Source organism: Sceloporus occidentalis, unplaced genomic scaffold (genome assembly GCF_023333645.1).
Source record: "Sceloporus occidentalis isolate IW3139 unplaced genomic scaffold, rSceOcc1.0.p SCAF_29, whole genome shotgun sequence".
In the NCBI taxonomy this organism is placed as follows: domain Eukaryota; kingdom Metazoa; phylum Chordata; class Lepidosauria; order Squamata; family Phrynosomatidae; genus Sceloporus; species Sceloporus occidentalis.
This window is the reverse complement of record NW_028317009.1, coordinates 4965398-4991144: the sequence shown is the minus strand read 5'-3', so window position 1 is coordinate 4991144 and position 25747 is coordinate 4965398. Positions and strand designations below refer to the sequence as shown.

Here is a 25747-nt window from a genome sequence, read left to right as displayed (position 1 = left end):
GGCCCTGTGTTAATGGCAAACCCCTACCATCTGGGTAAAGCCCCATACCCTGCATGCCACATAAAGAGTACAGGGTAATTAAGAGATTATGGAGATACTGGTATCACACCATTGGTGGGTCCTCAACTCAGCCCCCATTTACGCCTTAAACGTATCCTTTATCTATACAGGGGAGACTTTAAATCCAGTTCATTACATCTGAAGGAAAGGCTATCTCAAAGAAACAAATTAGCGAGATCCGGTGGCAGAGCCAGGGCAGGCTGCATTTTATATGCCGTGATAATCTGTGTATCTGTGCCACCGCTGTGCCTTTATTTTTATTTTTTTTAACATATTATTTTGGATCCATTTAATGACTGAGACACACTGGGATATCCTCTGGTGTCTTCATTTCGTAATGATATTCTAGAAATCATTACGAAGGACGCTAATTAAACCCAAACAGCTTTGAGGCTTCTGCCTGCAGACGCTCATCGGGACAGATCTGCATTAAAATGTGTGGATGACACGCGGAAATCCCAGTACAATATCAGAGTCCACGCTTTCCTCTCTCCTACGGAACGCGCTTTTATTTCTGGGGACAATTACAGAGAAGCGATAGAGGTTACCATGGCAACAGCAGGGCTTTGTTCCCTAACAAGAGGGGGTGACTTAGGGTCCTGCAACTGCCTCCGAAGCCAAGGCATGGATTCGGGGGAAGAAAAGTTGGTCTTCCCAACGCTCCGCCACTGATTCACCCTTTAAGTGCCAGAAAGAGCTGCAGCTACTGCCAAAGTGATATAATCCTATGTATAATTGAGATCACATTGATATACATTAAAAAAGATGAAAAATTTAATCCCGGAGGTATGTTCTATTTTGAATAAGATGTTCACGTAGAAAAAAATGGATTATATGGAAGATCAGCCCCGTCCGCTGAAATGGTTTGCAGGATGAGGGATCTTAATACGCACGGCTTGGAGGAAAGAAGGGAGATGTGATGGAAACATTTAAATAGTTAAAGGGATTTAACAAAGTACAGACGTTTATATCAAAGGAGGAGAAATGTTAGAACAAGAGGCCATCATCTAAAAAGTAGTAGGTCAGAGGCTTAGATGGAATGGAAGGAAGTTTTACTCTACAGAGAGAGTGGTAGATAAAGGGAACACCAACCCAGCATAAGTGGTAGGGGCTAATACAGTGAGGGTATTAAACATGCATGGGAAAGACATACGGCTCCTGAATCTAAGGTTTGAATCTTTACAGTAGAAAAAACAGGCAGGCTAGACGGGCCGAAAGGCTCTTACGTGACATTAAATTCCATTTTTTATGTTTCTAAGTGCTTGTCCCCTTTCTTCTACTTACTTCTCCGGCTTCAGTGAGCAAATGCTAAAGCTGTCACTTCTAGGTAGAATGCAAAGTACAATTCTCATTAGGGAATAGTTCAGTTAAAAGGACTTTAAGGAAGCATTATTAAGTATGTTGAAATCAATGAATGTGCACATATATGCATCCCAAGACACGGACAATCTTTCTCTATGCCCAGAATGCATGTCTAAAAACATTCATTCTCTCTAATTATAAAAGAAAATGCACCGGCGAAGTGTTGGGGGGGGGGGTCCGTTTATATGGCAGAGTTTTCGGGGAACAATATTTAAAACAAAGCCGCTGTCTGTCTCTATTCCTCAAGCTGTCGTTGCTTACATTGAATGAGCTCTCTGCTCCGCTTGCCTGTCTTGGGCTGCCTGCAAATGATTCTCCTAAATATATACGTTCTAAATAAAGAGTAACCCTAGACACAAGGGCAGCCTCCTGACTGAGAGATATTGGGATAGCGATTCGTAACAGTGGGAAAAACATTCTAAAATCCACATATCTGACATCAGATTATAAATCAGAGAGTGCGAGAGAGTGCGAGAGAGTGCGAGAGAGTGCGAGAGAGTGCGAGAGAGTGCGAGAGAGTGCGAGAGAGTGCGAGAGAGTGCGAGAGAGTGCGAAAGAACTAGAGAATCAGAGCGTGGCCCCGTATGAAGCTAAGTGCAACCCTGTCCAAGGTGCTGAAACACAGCAATCCCCATCTGGTATAACAATCTGCTCTGTCCAAGGTGCTGAATCTCACTTCATCGCTGCTTTACCTGGTGAACTTAAACAGCGATTCTCGCATTATTATTATTTATTGTTTTATATGGGGCCATCACACTCTGTAGCGCTGTACAATGGTTTGACAGGACATAACAAGTAGTATATAACATAAAAATTTGACCTACAGAAACCACATTATCCTTGTCCAAATTAGTGATATGTCCCAGCAGTGGGGCGCGTCCTCACATCAGAGCTCTCCGTGGTGCTGAAACACGGCAATGCTCATGCAAGATCTCATTTATTATTATTTATTGTTTTATATAGCGCCATCAGATTCCACAGCGCTGTACAAAAGGGTAGACAGGGCATAGTCATTTCCCGGCTTGTAGAAGCTCGTTCGGGAGCTCCTTGAGCTATAGTTTAGAGGGTTTGATGGCAATGAAAATAGGTTCTCCTCTCTGGAGCAGCTGGTCCGGTGACAGGAGATTGAGAGAATTATTTCAAATGAAGGGCTTGGAGATAAACAAGATTCTGATTTTAAAAAAAGTGAATGCTTCCAATATTGTGATTATCTATGATAAACTCTAAGGCAACACGGGGTTCTCGGAGCGTGTCCAATGCTTTCCATGACAAAATGTTTCCCTAGCGAGTGTTGCTTCCAGTGATAATGAATCACATAAATTCTCCCATCATCTAATCTCAGCCCGTATGGTATTCAGGATGCATCATGTAGCCCAGAAAATCTACCTTCTGTTGTTTTTGCTAAAAAAAATTTTCCTCTTCCGCTCGGATCTCTGTTCTTACTAAACACACATTTTCTTTTTTCATTCTGTCACCTCAAGTCTTCTCTGTCTACCTTCAACATGTCCTTTTTTTTCCCCCCTGTTCACTTTGTTTCTCGGGTTCTTCTTTTTTCCTCCCCCTCTCTTCCCTATCGGCTCTATTTTTGTTTCCCACTTGCTTGGCATTATCAAGGTTAGATATGTTATTCTGTTTAATAGACTGCAGTCTTCGAGGAGCTAGGAATAACCTACCACACAAGCAGATAACAGACAGGAAACCATTCGATAATCAAAATTTTAACCCCCTGTGCTCCCAGTGGCCTTTTTTTGTAACTCGATTTAAACCTCGCAGTGTTTTGTGTCAAAAATGTGAACTTTAAAAAGTGTTTTATTAAATCTGATGTCTTCTTTGAAGTGCGGTGAACACATTCCCATTTCTGTCTTTCATGGACATTTATTTTGCAGGCTTCCACCAGAGAAAAGGTTAGCTCGGGGGTGGTAGAAGCATCGTTGCAAATGCACTTTAAATATCTACTTGTAATAATGATTAGAGAATTCTCAATCCACTGGTTACATGAGTTGGATGGCGCATGGATACCAGGGAGCCCAGGGCAGAAAACGGAGGGCCCCTCTTCTGGGGGTGTGGCTTTGTAGGAGGTGGGTGGAGAGTGGGCGTGCCAAACTCCGCTACTGTCTCCAGAGAAAGAGAAAAGTTACCCGGAGACCCAGGGAAGCCGTGATTCACCCAGAGACTCCGGGTCAAATGCTGAAAGTTTCCGGGTAATGATGTAGGTTACGTAGACATAGGACAGGGGCGTCCAACCTGCGGCCCTCCAGCTGCTGCAGGACTACATCTCCCATACTCCTCAGCCAGCCCCTTAGCTGAAAGAGCATTATGGGAGATAAGTCCTACAGCAGCTGGAGGGCGGCAGGTTGGACACCCCTGACATAGGACATGGTGTCCTGTTTTTCCTATTCCTATTGGGTCAAAAGCAGAACTTTCTTAAAGTTCTTGAATCACACCTTAGGTCAAGAATCCATAACCCCCGTGTGCTGATCTCAGGGTATATCTCTATTCAAGCACTCCTGCTATTTCTTCTAAACACTTCATAGCTAAAGTAATGCTCTCTAAATGGGTTTTTAAATCCTTTAATATTTTAACATCTTTTATAGTCCTGCGAATGGTGTCGATTGTATTGCCTTTGGTTTGTTTTAGCACCAGGTCCTGTTTACTTTGAAGTTCAATAGAAGTAATTTGTGAGAAAGGTTATCCCAACGTGCTCTGTCATGGGACAGGGAATGTATGAAAGAGGTATAAATAGCCTGCAAAGCTGGAGAGGTGGAGGGCAATAAGTCTTCATTTACAAGGCAGGGAGCGAGCGACTCAATAGATCAGCAGGGTGACTGCAGTTCACGGCTATTGCGGTACGGGGCATGAACATGCTGTGCTGTGATCATAGATGAAATATGGCGTGACTAAAATAGTTATTTTACAAACTAGAGCTGACGAAAACTTATTAACAACTGATATTCTGTATGGGGTGGCACATGGATGAGTAGGCATTTCTAAACCTAGAACTTGAGTATACCCATAGGAGTAATAAACGGGGAGAACAGTGGAGTGTCAGGATAAGCGGATACACCAGATTTTTTGCTTTGAAGGTCATATTATATAGTTCTCTTTGGCAGAGAGAAGCCATTGCTTGTTACTCTTATTTTTCCGCCTTGCAGGGTCTGTGTTGGACTGTTGGGAGAAGATGGGTTCTGGAAGGTCTACAACTATCTGAAACAAGTCTACTTCCAACAGGGCTCTGATACAGAGGACACTCGAGAAGAGACTCTCTGTGAACCAAAGGAGGTGCATCTGTATCCACAGCATTGCTATAAAGTCCAACAACTCATCTTTTTTGAAGAGAGGATGGAAGAAGAGACTTTGGGATCTCAATCTGTATGGCTTTAGGGCTGAATTCCTTCATGAAGCTGCACAAGAAGGTCTTCCTGATCCTTCACCACCAGGGATGGTGCCTCTGGACAGAGCCACCAGCTTCAAACACGTCAAGACAAAGTGGAGGAAGGGGAGATATAATTTGGACCCAACAATGCTGAAATACTGCTTTGGTAGAACATTCTTGCCTTTTGACTTTTGAAGTTTGAGTTTTATATTGTGGCTTCATTTGCGTTTTGTGCCCCCCATCATTCTCACGCCAAATTAGTTACCCTGGATATGAACACGAAATCTCATTTCTGAGCTGGCTTTGTACCATCATCCTTCCATATCTTTATTCTGAAAAAGTGCCTGGACATGTCATTTAATCCCAACACCGGAGGAGATCGGTATCGTCCATGCTGCCTTAAGCATCCAGAGATCTAAATTAAATCTCGCATTCTCTTCAGCGGGAGCATACAACAAAAGTAATAAAACCACTAATTTGTTAATGCCGGCTGTATCTTTAGGTTTGCATCTGATAACCAACTGAATAATCACAAAGAGTTTACGGATATACTTGACAGGAACCGCATCATTTACAATGGGGGGGGTTAAAAAAACCTCTAAGGCGAGGTTGCACAATGTAATAAAAGGGACACAAACTACGTCATTTCATTATGATCTCTCTCAGCAGGAGTGGAGGATTTGCTATAAATCTGTCTGTATCTACAGGGGTCCACAAATTGTCATGAACAGAAAGAATCGTCCACTGTGGTCCACCATGGAAACCATTTAAAGAGGGTTCCTTTCGGAGAAGAAACAAAGCCTTTCTTTCCAGGATGATGATGTAATAATGTAATAATTTTGTTTTTGAACCTCTCGCGTGATGAAACACATTTAGATGACTGTGATATACATTGATCACAGCTCATTGAATCTTTCCCCTATATGTAACATCACATTGCTCTCTTAAAGCTACATCAATCCTTTTCGGAAAATAAAAGACTAAACGCATCAAAAAGAGATTTGTTACGATGTCTCTGCTCCTGCAGGGAAGATTCTTGCTGAGAGAGATCATAAAGGAATGGAATGATGTACCGTATTTTTCGCTCTATAAGACGCACCTGCTGATAAGACGCACCTAGATTTTAGAGGAGAAAAAAAAGGAAAAAATATTTTGAGCTAAAAAATGGGCTAAAATATTTATTACAATAACTGAATAAGCTATGAACACAGTAAGACACACACAGTAAGACACACACAGACACAGTAAGACACACACAGACACAGTGAGACACACACACACACACACAGTAAGACACACACACACACACAGTAAGACACACACAGTAAGACCTCCCTCCCTAACCCCCCTTCTCAGTATCTCCCCTCTAACTCCCTAACCCCCCCTTCTCAGGATCTCCCCTCTAACTCCCTAACCCCCCCTTCTCAGGATCTCCCCCCCCGCCCCGGTCACTTACCTTAAACTCCTGTGTTGGAAGCGTGAGGCGTTTGTCTCGGGTGCCGGCGCTTCACTGCTGAGCGCCGGCGTCTGACGTCATATGCCGGCGCCCAGCGTAAAGCGCCGGCACCCGAGACAAACGCTTCCAACACAGGAGTTGAAGCGCTGAGGCAGGCGGCAGTGGCGGCGGCCGCCGCCAGCAAAGGATTCCTGTATATCTGTCAGGCAGGGGGGCCCGAGAGTTGCCGAGCGGTTGTCTTCAGCAACCGCTCGGCACCCCTTGGGCCCCCCTGACTGGCAGAAATCCAGGACTCCTCTGCTGGCGGCCGCCGCCGCCTGCCTCAGTTGCGACCCCGGATTTATCGGCGTATAACACGCAGGTAGGGTTTAAGCTCCGGATTTTAGTTAAAAAAGTGCGTGTTATACGCCGATAAATACGGTATATCGTTGCCCCCCCCCCTCCCCCCCCTCCCTGCCTGCATCTTCGCTCCATAAGACGCGGCTGATTTTTCATCCTACTTTGGGAGGAAAAAAACTGCGTCTTATGGAGCGAAAAATACGGTATTTCTATATAACCCCTTGGCTTCCAGCCCCTGCCATGCTACCCCAATGGGGCAGGACTACAGTCGGACTCCTGTTCCTACCTGTCCGATCCAGGAGCGGTAATGCATTTCTATATGATCTAAAGAAATTATTATTTTTATTTATTTATTATTATTGGGTGTAAGATGAAAAATGGGTGAATAATTCTTTCAATGGAGCCTGAATATATAACCGATTACTGTATAAAGGTATATTATACTTCAAAGAGTTTTCACTGTGTTTATATAGAAAAATAAGCACTATTTCTGTATTAAAAGCACCTTATGCCAATGCCATGGGAGCGGCCATATCCTGTTTTCTTATAATTCTTCCCCATTAAGTTAAGAACCTGCTCCGTTCTATACGAATGATAAGTATGATCATGGCTGCCATAAGGACTCTGATCCACCAAGTCAACGAGCGGTAGCTAAAATAGCCTGGGCCCTTGCACTCTGATACTACTCAAACTTATTGCCCCCCGACACACACGCTCACAACTTCTCTATTTACCCCAGTGTCATCTCATCACATAGGCTTCACCTACTGACAGACAATTACTGCCCCAATTTGTCCCTTTTGTGGCATTTCACCCCAGTTTTGTTAATCCTCATTGTTCACAGAAGAGGTATTACAAGGACGTGTGCGGAAAAATGTACGCGTGCGACGCCTACAGAGAAAAGGACGGAAGAGCTCACAACAATGGAAGACCAGAATTGGTTGGCGAGGATTTTAATAAAGTGGAATGATTTGATTTCTGGAGCTGAGACATGGAGACAAACACTCCAACTACTGAGACCTGCCTTATCGCAGATGTAGGGGACCAGAGCCATTGTATAGACTACTCCCAGCTTATAATAACTGGATATTTATGACGATTAAAAAAAACCTCAGTCTTGGGAAGCCGATGACAACAATAACTTGGCTTAAAGCAAAAGAAAGGGGTAAAACAGCAAAACTGATTCCAGCCTAGGAAATGATTCCCAAGCAGAAGCTAAGTTCTAAAAGTGATCTTATCACCGTAGTTATCAATGACATGTTACCATTGATTACACCATTCCATGGTTGCTATGGTGATAAGACTACTTTTTTACATTTTGCAACAAATGAAGCTGATTTCTTACACAAACAAATACTTCAACTTAGAATTTAAATTCTAAGTTGATGTCAGCACAACCTCCCACAACCGATGACCTCACCATATGGCACCATAGGTCAATGATCAACAAATGTGAGCCAATATAGAGATATAAACCAAACCATCCAATACGTCTTATCATTGAACCCATCTCCCAGCTCTGAGGAACTTCATGGCATTTTTAAGATAAGTTCAATTTTTATTGGGACAGTTCGGAGGCAGTTTTGGAAAAAGGTACCCAGGCTAAGCGTCAGGGTGGTCTTACCGATTTGTGCAAAGGGGGTGATTATCTCAAGTTTGGGAGAGTTAGGGAGGTCTCTTTAAGTAGAAACATTTATACAAAACACAGGTCAGCAATTAGTTTATGATCTGCTTTATACGAGTCATGGGAGTCTTCCTTAAAACAGGAAATATTACTAGAAAAAACACAAACAATTTGATGACATCATACAAAACATTCAATGCTCTCCAGTAGAAAACAGCATATGCTGAGTGCTGGCAACCCTGTGATGTCAAAACAGAAAGAACACAAGGGGACATGAAGTCAGCAAACACAGGAATAGAAAATAAGACCCTCATATAGAAAACACAGTAAACCCACTACCTGCATCGCCTTCTGGATTCCCCGGTCCTGTTTTAGTAGCTGGAAGTGGAACTGGTCGTGTTTTCCAGAATCCTCCAGCCGGACATAGGTTTGGTTTTCCAGAAGGCTCCAGTTGGGTACAAGGCACGCTAACCACTGGCCTCCATTTATAATCCAGCCTCTACTTAGACACTGTTTGCCAACCGCCTCCAAATGGGAACCACTTCTGTATGCCAGTGGGGTCCAACGTGGAATCAACCCTTATTTTAAACAATCTGCCCTCATATAGTATCCCATGGGTGAGCTGCTGTTCCTTTAAGTTTACTGTTACTCTGCTACCCAACAAATCATTCCAAATAATCAATAGATCGTTCACGGCACTGCGGGCTGCCATACGTCCTGATGATCTCCTCCGTGTGCAGGATACAATGATTCTACCCCCCCACTGAACAATCGCCCCAGCAAGGAATTGCCCTGATAATGGACAGCTGAAGGTCATAAGTAACCCATTGCACTCTGACATGAATGATTCGTTTTAACCCTGTGACTTCTCAACAATCCCAGGACTCGTTCAAGGAACTAACCTGCGGTTTATTATAAGTTAAAATATTGCTTCCCAAGTCAGGAACAACATAACACGAAATGGGAACTCGTCCGAGACCCCGGATTACATAAAAGCAGCTACGTGTATGTATTGACTGTTTGGAAAGACACAAGACCTTCTATTTGCAACCAGAGAAGGGGTTACAATTCCCATAAGCCTCAACCAACTAAATGCTGACATTATAACTTACCTGCATTCAACAGATCGGGGTTAAAATGGGCATTAGCTGGATGAGGCATTTCTGCTTTTACATATGACATGTGTGACATCATTCACTGGCCCAGTTCCCCACTGGGTTTTTGACCCTTCCTTCCAGTAGGAGTACCAGCCATCTCTGTTCCCTGTAGACCTTTAGTAACCTACCCCCAACTGCCTTAACACTCCGATACTTCATTTCCTTTAATCAACAACTCCCATCCTGCTCATCCACCCTAACGCTAAAAACGTAGTCTTCCCAGAGGAGGGATGAAGTTAAGATTTCAAGAGTATTTTATATTACAAAGTACGCATTCCGATGATTTGGGCAACCAAACCACCAACAGCCACCTACACCATACCCACCACTGGTGGTCCACCAAGAGGTCCTAGCAGGACGGAATAGACTACCCATGGGGCTCTGTGTTGGTCTATAAGGTTAAAATGTGGGTTTGGTAGCCAACAGGTAGTCATCCACCTGCTTATAAACAGTAACAAGGTGTCCAAGAACTTGAGGAACTTGCTGTGTGGAGGCATTCTAAACTCTCCCATTCCTACCTTGCTCTGTGAGGCATTGTAATTATGTCTATTTGTTTTTAGACACATCTTCCATGATTAAATTCTCAGCCATCAGTGGATTTCTAGTCTAAAGCGGCTGGAGTATGGAAGAGGTTAGCCATCAATGTAATAGAATGAGACAGGCGTATGAAAGCTCCTCCGACTGGTCTTCTCTGCTTGATACTTTTAGACCCAATCACTTGCCCGTCTCACAATGTAATACATTTAGCTGTGTACTTGGAGAAAATCGATAATCTTCAATATAAAGACTTGCGCTGGTGTCATAGACAATTATAATATATAGCGTAGATCATAAGATATTCTATCTCTGGCTTAAAGAAGCACAACGGGGCCAAGTCTGTCTGTCTCAACGAAGCAATATCAGCTTCACTAGAAGAGAAGGTTTCTTTAAGCTCTTTTACTTGTCAAGCTTATGGGGCTTATTGACCTGGGATGCCTCACTCAGCTATCCTAAGCCATGTCTTTTTTCTATTCACTAAGCGTAGAGTTCTGTAGATCGAGTGTGGGTCGAGTCAGCGGCCCGTGCGCAAGGCCTATTTACCATTTGGAACCAGAGTTTGCCTCATTTTTGGATTAACTCTAGAGATACGGCGTGTGTTGGCATGCGACTGGCATACTGCATAGCCGCGTTACTAATGTTTGAAATTTCCCCTTAATACAGACGTCGACATACAATTTAGGGTTTGGTTCCAAGCTCATTTGACAATTTCCCAAATCAAAGGAATTTTGAAGAGATAATATTTCTTGATATTACTTTATTTTAGATTTTTTTTTCTCCTAGACAAAAATACAAGAAGCATGCAGATCTCACAGAAGCCCCAACATATACTATAGCGGTGCATAACTGGGCCTTATACTCACTACACAACAGGAGGGTGCGATTCAAGACTCGTGATCTGTACATGCATTAGACAACAGGACGGTACCAGAGCGAGCGACATCTACCTCGTCCATTAACCGCTTGGGTACCCGTGGGATATTAACAAATCCAAGGGGATACAAAGAATAAGGATAGATTTCTGTTTAAAAACCGGGGCCACATTTATCTGGGTGTCCAATTGGTTCGCTTGGTGCAAACGTATAGAATTTTGCACCAAACTATGCACATTGCCCTTTCTGCTTTCACTACCTAAACTGTATACAGTAAATACACAGCTCTGCTAGGTGCCTTATTGCCCCTTGATGTCTTCAGATTCCCTTACAGATACAAATGTCTCTAATGCCCCATATGTGAGTGGTAGGCGTTAATGTTATAGCGGTAACCGTGAGGGTGGCCCTGTGTGGCTTCCCATTCCCACACTGCCTGGAACATGTATAATTTGGAGACATTTGCAGGTAACAGGCAAGTAACGTAATAATATGTCAAACTTGGAAATGTTTTGGTTGAAAAGAAGTTAAACGCATCCTGAGATACTATTTTTATTATTAAAAACCCTTTACGTGCCCTCTAAGGCTTGTTGTGTGCCCACCAGGCGAAGGTATCAAAGCCTAGAAGGAGTAGTTACGTGGGCTTACATTCTACCACGGACTACAGAATAATCTGATGTGTGCTTTGTAAATAAGATATCTGCAGAACCTGAAACATTTTGTTTCTTTCTTTCATTAAGTGGGGTATTAAACCATCAGAAGCCACCTTGGCCTGCATTTTACAAGACACTGGTAAGTAGGAGAAGTAAGATCTGTGCCGGTGGATGAATAGGTCTCCAAACTATAACACCAGCCTTGCAGCACCCCGGGGACCCCTACTCCCAGGGGCCATAAGTGGAAAGGAAGGAACCAGCAGGAGCCGAGATCCCAAAACATTTAGAATAAGAGAGCCCCGGCCATTGATAGGTGCTCCTGGGGAGGGAATGACATGTAGATATACTATCACAAAGGCCTCAGGCTGGCAGAAAGAAAATAGCTACTAAGCTAGGCAAGATTATTTCCTTAGCTGCCTGAGACATATTATGGAGAAGCTATTTTGAAGATGCGTTGCCACCACCAAACCCTGACGGAGTCCTGAAAAGTCTCGTGCATCCATAGACCCGCTAGGTCTTCATGCTCCATGAAGCATGTAGGTGACAGTAATGGAAGTTACATAGAAAGCTTCAGTGTCCTGGTGGCCTTGTCGATTTAGTCTGGTAGACCTGTTGGTTTACATTCTGACTCCCAGAGACCGTTCCAATCAAAATAAGCAGGGCGCCAGCAGGCCGATAACCGTAAACACAAGGCCAACAGTGTACTCGACTTCAGGTGCATGCTTCATATTCACCACAAGGCAATGTTGTGTTCATTGTAAGGCGTCTTCCATGCTGACCCATCAGTCCTCGAGGTGACAGGGCTCTGGGGTCTAATTATTAGCTGCGATACGCAAGTCCGGATTGGCCTTCAGAAGCGGACATGTCCAGCATGAGATGGTGTAGGACATTGATTGCTGAGGATGGTGAGCTGAATATTTTCTGTTCTCTGACAGCATGGGTGGAATAGTCAATGAGGCGTATAGGAGGTGGCTGCGGGAACAGTAGAGCAAGACTCATTGGGGGGAATCGAGGGCAGAGTCTGGGGAATCCACTTTCGGACATCGAGGAGGAAAAGCTTTGTAGCTATAATATTCCACCACCTGTTTGGGGACCTCAGCAAGGACACACTTAGCTAAGGCAGCCGGAGAAGCCTGGGACACAAAAGAATGAGAAACATGAGAAAAAGATACAAATACATATTTACCTGATACCTGAACTCATATTATTATTACAGATAAGATACACATTTTTACACAGCTCAATACATTGTGTGTCTTCAAACTTACATTCTTGAATTCCCTGAAAGGAACAAACTGTACAATATCGCGAAGCACAGGCTCGCCTTTGGGTGCTCGGAGGACCCCATCATCTCCATCCAGAATTTGCATGTCTGTAAAGTCGGCATTGCCAACACCAACAATGATGATAGACATGGGAAGGTAGGACGCACGCACTATAGCTTCCCGTGTATCAGCCATGTCTGTGACCACGCCATCCGTGAGAATCAGGAGAATATAATATTTCTGGAATTAAACAGGACAGTTGGAAGCTAGTGAGATGCCTACGAAGGTCTAGTCATAAAAGTCCACATTTTCAGTCCATGCATGGTGTGGTTACCTACCGAAGCCTCTTTGGTCCTTTCTTCCTCAGCTGCTAGTCGTGCCACCTTTGAAATTATAGGTGCCACGTTTGTGGGTCCGTACAGTTGAATCTTGGGTAGGCAGTTTTGGTAAGAATCCACTATTCCTTGAATACCTAAAACAAAGACAATAACAAAGCTTATAAAAGTATTAATTAATTATAAGCTTCATCTTTCTCTCCTCTTCCCTGTTTTACTGACCAAACTGCAAATGCTTCACTTTCAAGGTTATGTCAATCAACTTCCCATAGTCCCACAATCTCTCTTACCTTCACATTCATCATCATCGGGATTGAAGTTAATCGCAAAATCATGAGAAACCTAAAACAAAAAAATAAGTGATTGAAATCAACAACTCCCAATGTCTCCTTTTGCCTCTACAATTTAGCCCAAACCCTCAACATGGAACTTTGGAGACTTAATGACTCGGAGAACCCCATCGTAGCTCACAACCTTTGCACGCTTTGTAAACATATATATATTTGTGTCACGTCACAGCAGGTTGTGTCTGAAGCCCAGATGACCTTCAGGTCCGGTCTAATGTTCAGTTGGTCCCTGGGTGTAAAAGAGGGTCCACATTTTCCACCATGTGTCCAAAGCCTACTTGGTCTTTATAAGGTTTGGTTGGTTCCTCAGTCTGCTTAGTCTCCGAGTCTAGATAATATCCAATTTGTGTCTCAATCGGTCTGGGGTCTTCTTGGCCCCTTGCTCTGGCCAAAGTCCAACTTGATGAAGTTATGAGACCCAACAGAATGCCACACACCAGGAAGACCACTTTATTAGCGGCTCTACTGCGGCCTCCATAACTAGATAACCACATGAACTCACAAATTACACAAGCCGCCTTTGTGATATATGAGTCTGCACACAGCAGGCTTTTCATGCGGAGACGCTGATTCCCTCAGATAGTTACAGAGAGTTAAAGACAAAGAGAATGACAAACAGCTTGTAAGCCGCCAGGAGCTAATGTCAAAGATTTACAGGCATAGTCAGAAGACATCCGAGGTCACGATGTGACGCTGATATATCACATGCAGGAGTGCAGCGACAGAATGGGAGCATTACACAGACTGAATCTGCAGGGAAAGGCTGAACGAGAATATAGACGGAGGAAAAAATAGAGAGAGAGAGATGCCCCTAATGGGCTAGAGGCACAAGAAAGTATCCAAGAAGATGAGGAAGGCTGGTGTTGTATGCATGAAGAACGCCCCTGGGGTTTCAATTTTAGTGATATGTGCCACCAGGAGAGGTCACACCAACGAGACCAGGCTAGAGGCTACCCTATCCATGTACCTACTACACGCTTCACATTCATCCCAATTAAACGAACACTAAGTGCCGTCTCTTCCCACCACATTCCGAGCATCGCGGGGCCCTAAGTGCCGTAATTACCTGTCATTTACATCTCATTAGAGGAGGCATTCTTTAGCGGTGAATGATATCAGAGGCTGGGTGTCATTCACTCGTGTGGAATAATATCCGCTTCTTCCATCTCCAAATCTTTACCCGATTGTAACGGACGGGGAACCAATATCTAAATATTTTATTACTCTTGAAACCGCGAGCTTGGTATCGATTGCAAGATCGCTCTCTGGCGTCCCAGAACAATGAGATTTTCTCTAAATTCCAATAGATAACGATAGAGCATCAATAAATTCTTCAATTCTAGCTGTATTAGTCACCTGTCAACAAACAATGCCGTTTCCGCAGCATATCAATAAGATACAGATGCTTCCAGCGCTCCTGCTTTGTATCACGTAATAAAAGACAGGGATACCATTTCAACAAAAGACTGTTTTTTAATTCTTTACTGGAAAAACACATTGTAACGTCGAACGTTTCCTTTGCAAACATTTATTCTGATTTAAGAGAAATCATTTTTGTAATAATTTAAAGTGAACCCAAACAGATTATATAGAGGATATCCTCATCATAAGACGGAGAGCTGGCGCCTCTAATAGATCTTGTATATAATAGAAAATTAATATAATATTAATATTCTATGTTGCCTTTTTTCCCAAATTTGTGCTGTTCTGATAAAGCAAACTAATTCTTCTAAATGAAATATATTTTTTTGTATATTATTATGTTCCCTTTAAGCCTGATTTCTCTTCCGGAAACAAGCTACTGGACCAAGGACAGACAATGTGCGTACTAGAACGGCACGCGGAGTAGTCTATTCAAGAATAACACCGTAGACATTGAAAAATATTATTTATTGTTACCCTTTTCATTTATCACCCCCGGCGCGTCAGCTTTGACGTGATTCAAACACTATTATTTAGTGGATTTGGAATTCGACTTGTGGGCAATGATTTTAGACATTTTTAGGTATTATTATTAATAATAATAAATATTATCTTTTATTTATTAAGCGTCAATAAATTGCACAGCGCTGTACAATTTAAATATACATTAAGACATACAGATACATCGGGGGCTGGGAACCCGGCCCTTAAGCCGCCATCCAGCCTTATACACTTATACTATGTTCCTGGCAGGAAGGGTGGGCTTTTGAGGGTCCTGCTCGTGAGCTTACAATCTAATCAGTACATTATTGTTTGAGGGAGAAGGAACTTTGACAAGGCTTCTCACTACAAACAAAACATCATTTAAAGGGAAGTTCCACCTGAAATCCAAATGATATAACAATTTTAAACCATGCAGTGTGTTGGCTGCATGATGGTCTTAACGAATGCTGCCTAAAGCTGTACTTTTTGATGACATCACAATTTTTTAGGGAGCCATGCTGTCAGTGACAGAGGAATTATGTCAGATTCTGTGTGTGCGCCTGTCACTGTCCTTAACGATCTCTGTCTGTTTCTATATATTTCCATACCAATGCCTGTTCCTGCCAGGGGAGAGCTGGCATCGTTTGGGTGCGGGGGGGGGGGGGGGACCCAGCCAAATGTCCATTTGGGATAAAAAAAAAACCCGTGCCCAGTCCTGGCCAACTTAAATACACTAAAAGTGGACTGCATTGATTCAAAACATAAAAAGGATCCAGATATGGTTTAAATGTTCCATAAAATCCTAAACTCAAATGCTCCAGTCTTGCACTATGTATAGCTCAAATGCCCCAGTCTTGCACTAGGTATGGCTCAAATGCTCCAGTCTTGCACTATGTATGGTTCAATGTCTCTTATTGACTGAGCACGCTGAGGACATTCAATGCTACTATGTTGTCGTTGGAATGAATGTCTACTTGTTCCACAGCGTCTGAACATCCAAGCTGACAGAGCCTTTCGCGATGCATCATTTATTACATCCCCTGCCGCCAGCCCAATATTATAATCAGCAATAAAACACAACAGGTCTAGAGGAGAAACGCCTGCCCAGTGCTCCGAAGTTTCCAGTATGGAAAACACATCATTTTAGCGACTTAATTTAATCATCAAGAAATTACATGGCTTGTGTTTGATCATTGGAGGCAGATTAACAAGAAAGCGTCAGAGGCTATTGATCAGTTACCATGGTAACAAACTTTATAAGGTTGGACATGCTCCCTTATGATCACAAGCGATCTCTAGAAAACACAATTCCCCCTCCTTACTTCATACTTCAAAATACCCTCAGTCATCATCATCACTGATCAGGTGGTAATTAGTAAGGCAAAGCTGAGGGCATGCAATGTTCTACATTTTGAGCAATCGCCATGGTAACCAGTGGAATTACAGGGTACTATGTTCTACCAGGATGCTCCAGAGACAGTACAGATCTAGTCCGGCCAAAATAAGGTTTTGTCTCCCTTGATCATCTGCCCAACCAAAGGCACTTTGGAGTCAGCACCACCGGCCCATGATTCCATCTCTCTAATCCATATAATGCGGCAGACACTGTGGGAACAGAATCATTCACTGACAGAACAAAAAATAAGTACTGAAAACGTAAGCTGAAAGTAACCGAGGATAAAAGCAACGCCGTGAAAATGTGACACGTTGGACATCTGCTGATTTCACCGGAAAGCTGAGGGGTTCTTGCAAAAGTTGTAGGTGGCTTTTTGAAATGAAGTGGAAGACAATCACGGCTGCGGTAATTATCCATACTTAATTGATGTAATTAATTAACCTAACGTACTAAGATTCCACTTGAAAGCACAATTATGTTTTGACAATAATGAATTATAATGCTTATTCCAATTATTTCCCAGACTCCGATTTCTGGGTATGTATCCACGCCAATGGCTTGTATTAATGAGTCGCCCCCGCGTTCTCAAATCCCCATCTTCCTGGAGTGAGAATTCTAAGAAACTGCCCCTTCATTACATTAACGTCTACCCTTCAGGAGGCTGTTAGAGGGGCTTCGAGTACCAAACCAGATTCTACTGAGAATGATGCCATGAGAGGTGTTCTGTAAACCTTTAATCTGTTCTCTTCCTCAGATTTTTAAGGACATACAAATTAGATAAAAGCGGCTACTATTACTAATACCATATTAACAATTACAATTACTATTACTACTACTACCGTATTATTATGACAATTACTATAACTATTACAATTACTATTTCTATCACTAATACTATTACTATTACTATCACTAATACTATAACTATAACTATTACAATCACTATTACTAATACTATTACAATTACTATTACTATAACTATTACAATCACTATTACAATAACTATTACTATTACAATTATTATTACTATTACTATTACAATTACTACTAGTAGTATTACTATTACTATAACTATTACAATTACTATTTTGATTACTATTACAATTATTATTACTATTACAATTACTACTACTAGTATTACTATTACTATAACTATTACAATTACTATTACTAGTATTACTATAACTATTACAATCACTATTACAATAACGATTACTATTACAATTATTATTACTATTACTATTACAATTACTACTACTAGTATTACTATTACTATAACTATTACAATTCCTATTTTAATTACTATTACTATTAATGTTACCCCTTCTTTTATTTAATTGATGTCTATTGCACACAAGATTCTCTTGCTTAAACCATCATTCATGAATGATATCTCTCTTTGAGAATGTCCCATCTTTGGCAGATCGGTTGCCCTTCTGCAACGTAGTAGAGCCCTTACAGACATGTTCTAAGCCAGCTCTTCCCATACCGTATACCCCCGGTCTGCCATGCATAGCCCCCAAACATGTAAAGAGATATATTTTTCAGATAACATATCCACTCCTGTGGTTTCTGATCTCTTTTTCAGACCCTTTGATCCTTTGATCCAACCTTCAATGTACTTTTTGCTGTTTGCCTTCCAGTTTCTCAAACCGCTCAATTTCTAGAACATATTCTTTTTTTTTTTTAACTCCCTGTGAAATAGTTGACCATCGCCTAGCTGTTGAACTCATACTTCTACACCTATATTTAAAGATCTCTCTCTGTGAGTCATTATCTTCCATCTATATCTGTTAAAAGAGACTCATGTGGATATTAATTTCCGGGAACATCAAAGCTTTTTCTCCAAAAGAAGTATTAAATGTGGGGTTTGCAGAGTCAGCATTTCTTAGCGATAGGAAACGCATGGAAATGTTGCATTGATTAAAGAAAAGTCTTTGTGCATTAGTTAAAGTTTGATAAGTTAATGAAACATGGAGAGATTAGGCAGATACAGAGAGAAGATGCCGAACGCTAATTATAAATGGTCGTTACTCTGAAAAATACATCCAAAAGCGCTTATAGGAAGGGAAGGGGTAGAAACATAAGACATGTGGACCATGATACAGGGGGTACGTTGCAATGGGGCGGTGGGGTGAATACTAAGGTGCAATGAACTCAATTCCAGCATTGACATTGTCTGAGTAATAATGGTGGTGGTGGGTACGTCTTAATCATTTGGAAAAGGTCTTATCACCATAGCAGCCAGCAAGGTTGTGTTGAGAACACCTTTTAAGTTTTGCACCAGAATACCTCTTAATACATAACTCTTTGGTGTTTGGCCTTTTATATGTCTCCAACATCTCAAATAAAAAAGATGCACAATAAGAGGTACTTTGACCATTGAGAGGTGGGGGGGGTACCGGTATAGCTGGAAACTGCTCACTGGAGCACATGGACAAACGACAGAAGATCGACTGCCAAATGTATTGCCCTGCAATTAGTCTTATTCACAAGCCACACACAACCACAGTCTTCAGCTAGACTGATCCAGTCTATTGTCCCCAGAACCAGTACTTTGTATTACAGAGATACCCGCAGATACATAGAATGCCTTATTCTTACCTCGTACTTTGGTGGTATCCGTGCACCAAATCCCAGGGCAGAGAATCTCTTATCACTAGACAAAAGGACAAAAGAAGTTCAGCAGACATATACAATTGTATCTTCTAACCAAGAAAAACCAAGTCTCCACACTATAGAATCAATCACAAGCACAAACATGAGTGACCACTATCACCCCTCATTCCCATTCACATACAGACAGCAGTTTCCACGCAAAATCCAGAATGCATTGCTCCTTTAATTAACACACTGAAATTCACTCACTGGAATGATAAAGATTTCACGTACTTATAATAACAAATGTATACTATTCAGACACACAAAGTATGTAGTATGTAGCTACACACAGGCACATCTGTACTGCCCATCACATAATACACTGCGCTCGTACATGAAGGAGCGGTTGCGTTATACCTGTCATAGTCTTGGCAGATCTCCCCCACGGCTACTAACGCCTTCAGATATTCGTTGGGCTGGTATGGGTTAATGTAGTGTAGAGAACAGCTATTTCGGGGATCTCCGTTAGAAGCTGTGAAGTCTATGGCCACCTAGAGAGAAAATAGAGAGCCCCAGTGTCATGAAGAGGAGAGATAAAAAGTTACGCAGAAAGATTTTGGTGCAAAGTTTGAAAAGTGGTCTGATCATCATAGCAACCAACGGAATGTTCCTGCTGACTCGATAATTCCACAGCAATAATAATAATAATAATAGTAATAACAATGATACCAATTTTCACCAGAATCACTTTTTAGGCATAACCCCCAATGTGTCCGTATATGTGCTGTTGGTGGCATACAGGAGATCTGCACATGGTAGAGACAGACGAGAGGGACAGGCAGGTGTCATAGTAAATGTGTGGAAAATAGGGGGACTCACTGTGAAGTGGATCTGGCAGCCGCCCATAATGTAGTCAAGGAAGGAATAAACTCTGTGGATCTGTAGTTCCAAAAACAAAAAGAGAAATTGGTACAGTCTGCAATTTACCAGGTTTGGTAGGGTGCAGTTTATCGGATGGACCTTGGGGTCCCTTTCTAACATGTAGGCATCCCACCAAAGATCTATAGCATGGCTGTCCAACTATTGACTTTTTTGTGAGCTTTTGGTGGGTTTGAGCTCCCATAAACCCCTAGGATATTCACCTGATGCTGAGATTTATAAGAGTCGGGGGACATAGTTGGACAGCTCACATGGTGTGATCCTGCTGACCAGGATTTTGGAATCCTGCCTAAAAGCTTGAAGGTTCGAAGTTATTAGGAAGGGATATGGTGGCTTTTTACTTTTACCTTCAGGTCTGTGAGTATCACGACTCCAGAGTTCTTGTAATTCCTCTTTTTTATTTTGTACTTGGGGTTGACACAATCCCATTGCACCTGTGGGGCGAATCAAACAGTCAATCACACCCTCCGAAGACAACGTCGAGCTCAGCCGAGTGCCAACACGTGTTTCAACCATGTAACGTTGCAAATTGGTGGCGTACGGCTAAAGCCCTCGAGCAAGCTGTCTTCTTTTATGATCATCCTCATCACAATTATACGTGTGCTGTGACTGACGGTTGTGCAGCTCTGTGGTATATGTCGGTGCTATACTTAAGCTAACAATTACCCTACCTTGTTTCCACCGATTCCTTTCTGCATCTCTTCAAAGGTTGCATAAAACTCTCCGATAAAGTCATGTTTCCCACGGGAGTCATAATCCCAAACTAAGCACTGGAGACAAAAAGAGATGATGTGATATTTAAGACACAGGTTCAGGTAAAAGATGGGATAGCTGGGGTAGAATGGTGTGGAAGGCACAGGGCATGTAACCGGAATCCGCAGCTAGTATTCTGACGAGGTATATTTCTAAAATCCTCTGTGGTTTGTGAGCTTGGGAATTGGACTTGGTGGAATTCTGAGATGTTTTTCCTACCCGGAGCTTTCTCTTTTCTTCACAGCAGCAGAGAGAACTCAGAGAAACCTTGAAGGGCTCCCACACTGGATTTAGATTGTTCTTGACAACCTGATGAAGAAGGAAATCAATACATATATCACATGGACCTTTATCGCAGCCATACAACAGCTCCTGAAGCTGACAAGCCCCTCTCAAACGCAACATCTCATCATCTTACACTCGTTTCTCACTTGAAGCTCCATCTCAACTCCCATGACAGACGCACAGCGCCCCTTCACTGACGTCAACACAGACTCTCGTTTAAGACACTTAAAGAGCTTCTCTGGCTCACCTCCGTTCTGTAAACCAGCTGCTCGCTTTGATCGTCATTAATGCGGTAGATTTCCAGGAATGGATCTGATTTGCTGAAGAGATCCTAACAAAAGGACAAGGAGGGTTAATGGATCCCGTTAAAACGAAACTTTGAGTCATGGTACCGGGGGCGACTTGATATGTCGGTGGCAGAAAAAGGCAAACCCTGCTACCTGCAGCTGGAGGCTGCCTATATGTGGAGGCAGGTGTGCCTCTTCCCAGCTCATGGCATGAAGAAGGGATATACTCGTCTGGGAAACATTCTGTACGTTGGTCAACTATTTGTTTGGTTTGTCAAGACAACTGGGGCTCAAAATATATTTGGACATGGTGCCTGTCTGTCCCTCATGTTGTGGTCCACCAGAGGTGTCTTTAAAGACCATCTGCCACCGCATAGAGGACTGTACCCTGTGGCTGTCACCTTGTCATCCAGTTTCCGGGCGCTGAATGAAAGTTCCACGTATCCATTGTTCCCGGAAATCTCTTCCGAAATCACCTATGGAGAAATGGTAATCTTAACCAAGTCATGGACTTTTCACAGCTTGGGTCCTGCTTCTCCCACACTCTTAGTTTTCTCTTAAACTTATATTTGTTAATATACTCTGGATGGGTCGCGTTGCATGTGTGTGCAGTTAGTTACAGCCACACGTGTCAAGAGTCTATGGGGCAGCTTCCCAAATCATCTGTGAGGATGACTTCACCTTCAATGCCACCCACTACCAAAGTCTACGTTTGCTTCCTATTCCGTTATTCCATTATTTACCCACACTGACACGTGTTTCCATATTTTCAGTTTGCCATTGTTTTGAGACATCTCACAAACGACCCCGGACCTGCCGCTAGACCCACATTTCCTCCGCTCGCTTACTGTGATTGTGGATTTTCCAGCATATTTTCCATATTTCAAAAACAGGCCTTTGGTGATTCTCTTCTGTGCCACAATCTAAGAAAAAAAAAAGGAGACAAGACCCCGGTAGTGACAAAATGGAAAGACGAAGGTGGGATAGAACTTTGCGGGTATCAGTAGTGGTTTATGAGACAGTAATTGCTCCAAGTCCCAAGAGTTGCTCCAATTTTTGCTGATAACACGATATCCTCCCGATATTACCCTCTTCCGTCATTACCTGCCCCAGCGTGATCTCCACCCCTCCTAGGAAGTCATCATCCCTGGTGCCAATACTGCAGTGACCGTGGATGTCATACACCTCAAAGCGCAGCTTCTGGACTTCCTCAAAGTAATAGTCCACAGTGAAAACTTTGGAGAAGACCGGGTTCAGGTTGCTCTTAATTACTTCCGTCCTATCCACCTGTTGGGGTAAAAAGAAAGAGCTCATTACTGGAAAAATGGGACCACATTATATATATATATATATATATATATATATATATATATGTGATTTTTTGGTTTAGGGACCATTAAGATCTTTGGTGAAAGGTCAAGACCCTTAGCAGACAGAAGTAATGCAACATTTGATTCTGTAATATCAGGGAAGGGATATATATATATATATATATATATATATATATATATATATATATATATATTATAATATTAGTTCTGGAATGTTAGAGAGGGCAGGGATCTATAGAAGGCTCGAGTTTAGTCCTTGACATATACAAGGGGAAGAAGTGATAAAGCTGTATATTATAAGCTGCGGAACATTGCAAATATCACTACTGACAAGCCTTTATTTGTCTCCGGGAAATTAAAACAGTAAGAAATGAAAGACTCCCACGTATACCGGAGGCTGAAGAGGGTTTGGGAGGGGGCAATAGCTCTGTTTTTTTAACAATGTGGGCCATTACTGGGAATTGCCTACATTCAGAATAAGATGTAGATATTGGCAGAAAATCTAATCTTTTTTTTCCTTCCTATGTCCCTTTTACAGGGAGATTATTATTATTATTTTTATTATTATTATTTTTATTATTATAATTATTATCATTATTATCTATCATATCCTACTGCACTGCTGCAACTATAATGTGATAACAGAAACAAATGTACATTATATCTGAGCACTAATAACAGAAACATATCACCGCGACGGAGCATCTGAAAGCGAGGTCAGTGAATGAATGCCATCCATTAGAAACAACAGTAGTGATCAAAAATATATGCTTTAAGAATGAATAAATTAGACATAGTTTGGCTGAGCCCCTTCGCTTAGATGCTGCCAACCTTTTAATGGAGGACTCTGCCTTTGTATACAACTGTTCTGCTACCAAGATGTTCAGCTAACCGTTACATACATTTCCGTTTAGAATGCTGGGCATCATAGGAACGGTAGTTCCAGAACAGTTGGAGAACCGCTTGTTGGGTGTCCCTGGTAGATTGGAAAATGTAGGGCACTATGGAAGTTGCACATGCATGTACAAACCTTGCTATGCTCACATATGTCTATGTAATTCATTTTTAGATGGGCCGCTGACGCAGAAACACTCACTGTCCTTCAACCTACCTCCATCCATTGGCCTTGAGATTGCATCAGAAGAACCACGCATGGGTCGGACTTGTTGAGCGTGTCTCTGTCCAGCAAGTTCTTGCAACACACACGGAGCTCCACCTTGGACACGCATGTGGCTGTAACAACCCCAAGGGATGAAGGAGAAGCCAAGTCCGAGATCTCATTGACCATCATCTTCCCAACGGATAGAACCTCCACCAGAGATGGCGAAGTAAGGGAAACCTGGGTGGCTTTGAAGATAATGACACTGCTAATCAGCGATGGTCAGCAGGACCTTGCTCTCTCCATGTGAGGATCTGTGGTGGGGGATTCCTGGGGCATGGAAAGATGGGTGGCTGGAAATTCTGTTTCTATTTCAAGGGTTGAGGAACCAAAGAGCCAATGTCAAGTAATGCAATGTGCAACCAGGTCAATGTTTGGATGGCCTTGTATGGATAGTGATTTGCCCAAAAGCTCCTTAATCACGAAGCGATCTCTGATCTTCTTTGTAGGTCATTGCATGAGATACCTGACATATATTCGTAGAATTGTATCCTACGCACCTTGTTCAGGTCAGTCGGTTGCGTGTGTTATTTAGTTTCACCGGGTTACCCTTCATACAATCAGTGTCCTCTATCTTGCTGTCCCCATCAGGAGTTACCATAAAGTTCAGCAATGGCCGACCATCAAAATTATGTTTGATGTACTTGAAACCTTGGGCTGAGATTTATGGGGACACCGCCGGTTGAGGTTTTTGAACGTGGGTTTGGATGTTCTTGGGTTGGTGAGAAGAGGTGGTGAAGCGGGTGTCTGAGCTCCCAGCAGCAGCAGATACTGCGAATTTGTTCTGAGAAGATGAAAGGCAGAGAGATCATATAAGTCTGATCCTTCCAGGCATATCTGTCATATATCTGTAGGGCTTTGGTCACAGCGCGCGCCGCGGGACATACTGCAGCTCACGGGAGGAGGCAAGTCATGGGTAATAAACAATCTTTTTATTTGGATTGAGTGAATCTGTTTAAAGAGGAACTCCGACTAAATGTTTATCGCTCTGTTTTCTTTTTCTGAAACAGTTGTCGTTTTTACCCCATAATATAATGTTTTCAGGCAGCTGCGTATTAGCCATCTACTAGACAAACACCCCGACTCCTTATCATACTGCCTGTGGGAGACAACAGAATTACTCGGTCTTAATAACTCAGCCAGACGCTCTGACAAATGAAAGTCAATGGAGGAATGGACTTCATTAGCATCGCCATAAAGCATCAGCTCAGTGTGGTGATTGAGCCGGGAAAGTAACTGAAAATATCACATAACTGGCAACAAATCCAAGTTTATTCCAACAAAATTAGAGGGAAAAAAAACGATTTTTCCCACTTCTAACCTAAATTACTGTATACAGCGCTGGGGGTTATTAATGTATACAGCGCTGGGGGTTATTAATGTATACAGTGCCGGGGGTTATTAATGTATACAGCACTGGGGGTTATTAATGTATACAGTGCCGGGGGTTATTAATGTATACAGCACTGGGGGTTATTAATGTATACAGCGCTGGGGGTTATTAATGTATACAGCACTGGGGGTTATTAATGTATACAGCGCCGGGGGTTATTAATGTATACAGTGCCAAGGGTTATTAATGTATACAGTGCCAGGGGTTATTAATGTATACAGCACTGGGGGTTATTAATGTATACAGCACTGGGGGTTATTAATGTATACAGTGCCGGGGGTTATTAATGTATACAGTGCTGGGGGTTATAAATGTATACAG

The 25747-nt window shown here is 42.4% G+C and overlaps 1 protein-coding gene across 1 annotated transcript; it reads right to left on the bottom strand.

Moving 5' to 3' along the window:
• Positions 1 to 12425: 12425 nt before the first annotated feature.
• LOC149299158 (copine-7-like) lies at positions 12426 to 24162 on the bottom strand. The gene is made up of 15 exons (XM_089486605.1): positions 23986 to 24162; positions 22648 to 22830; positions 22392 to 22466; positions 21945 to 22019; positions 21504 to 21587; positions 21191 to 21280; positions 20890 to 20988; positions 20566 to 20652; positions 20159 to 20218; positions 19697 to 19830; positions 19283 to 19337; positions 13321 to 13372; positions 13034 to 13167; positions 12699 to 12935; positions 12426 to 12563 (listed from the first exon to the last, which is right to left on the bottom strand). Exons 1-15 carry the CDS (start codon positions 24160 to 24162, stop codon positions 12426 to 12428), a joined length of 1680 nt encoding a protein of 559 aa, XP_089342731.1.
• Positions 24163 to 25747: the final 1585 nt, after the last annotated feature.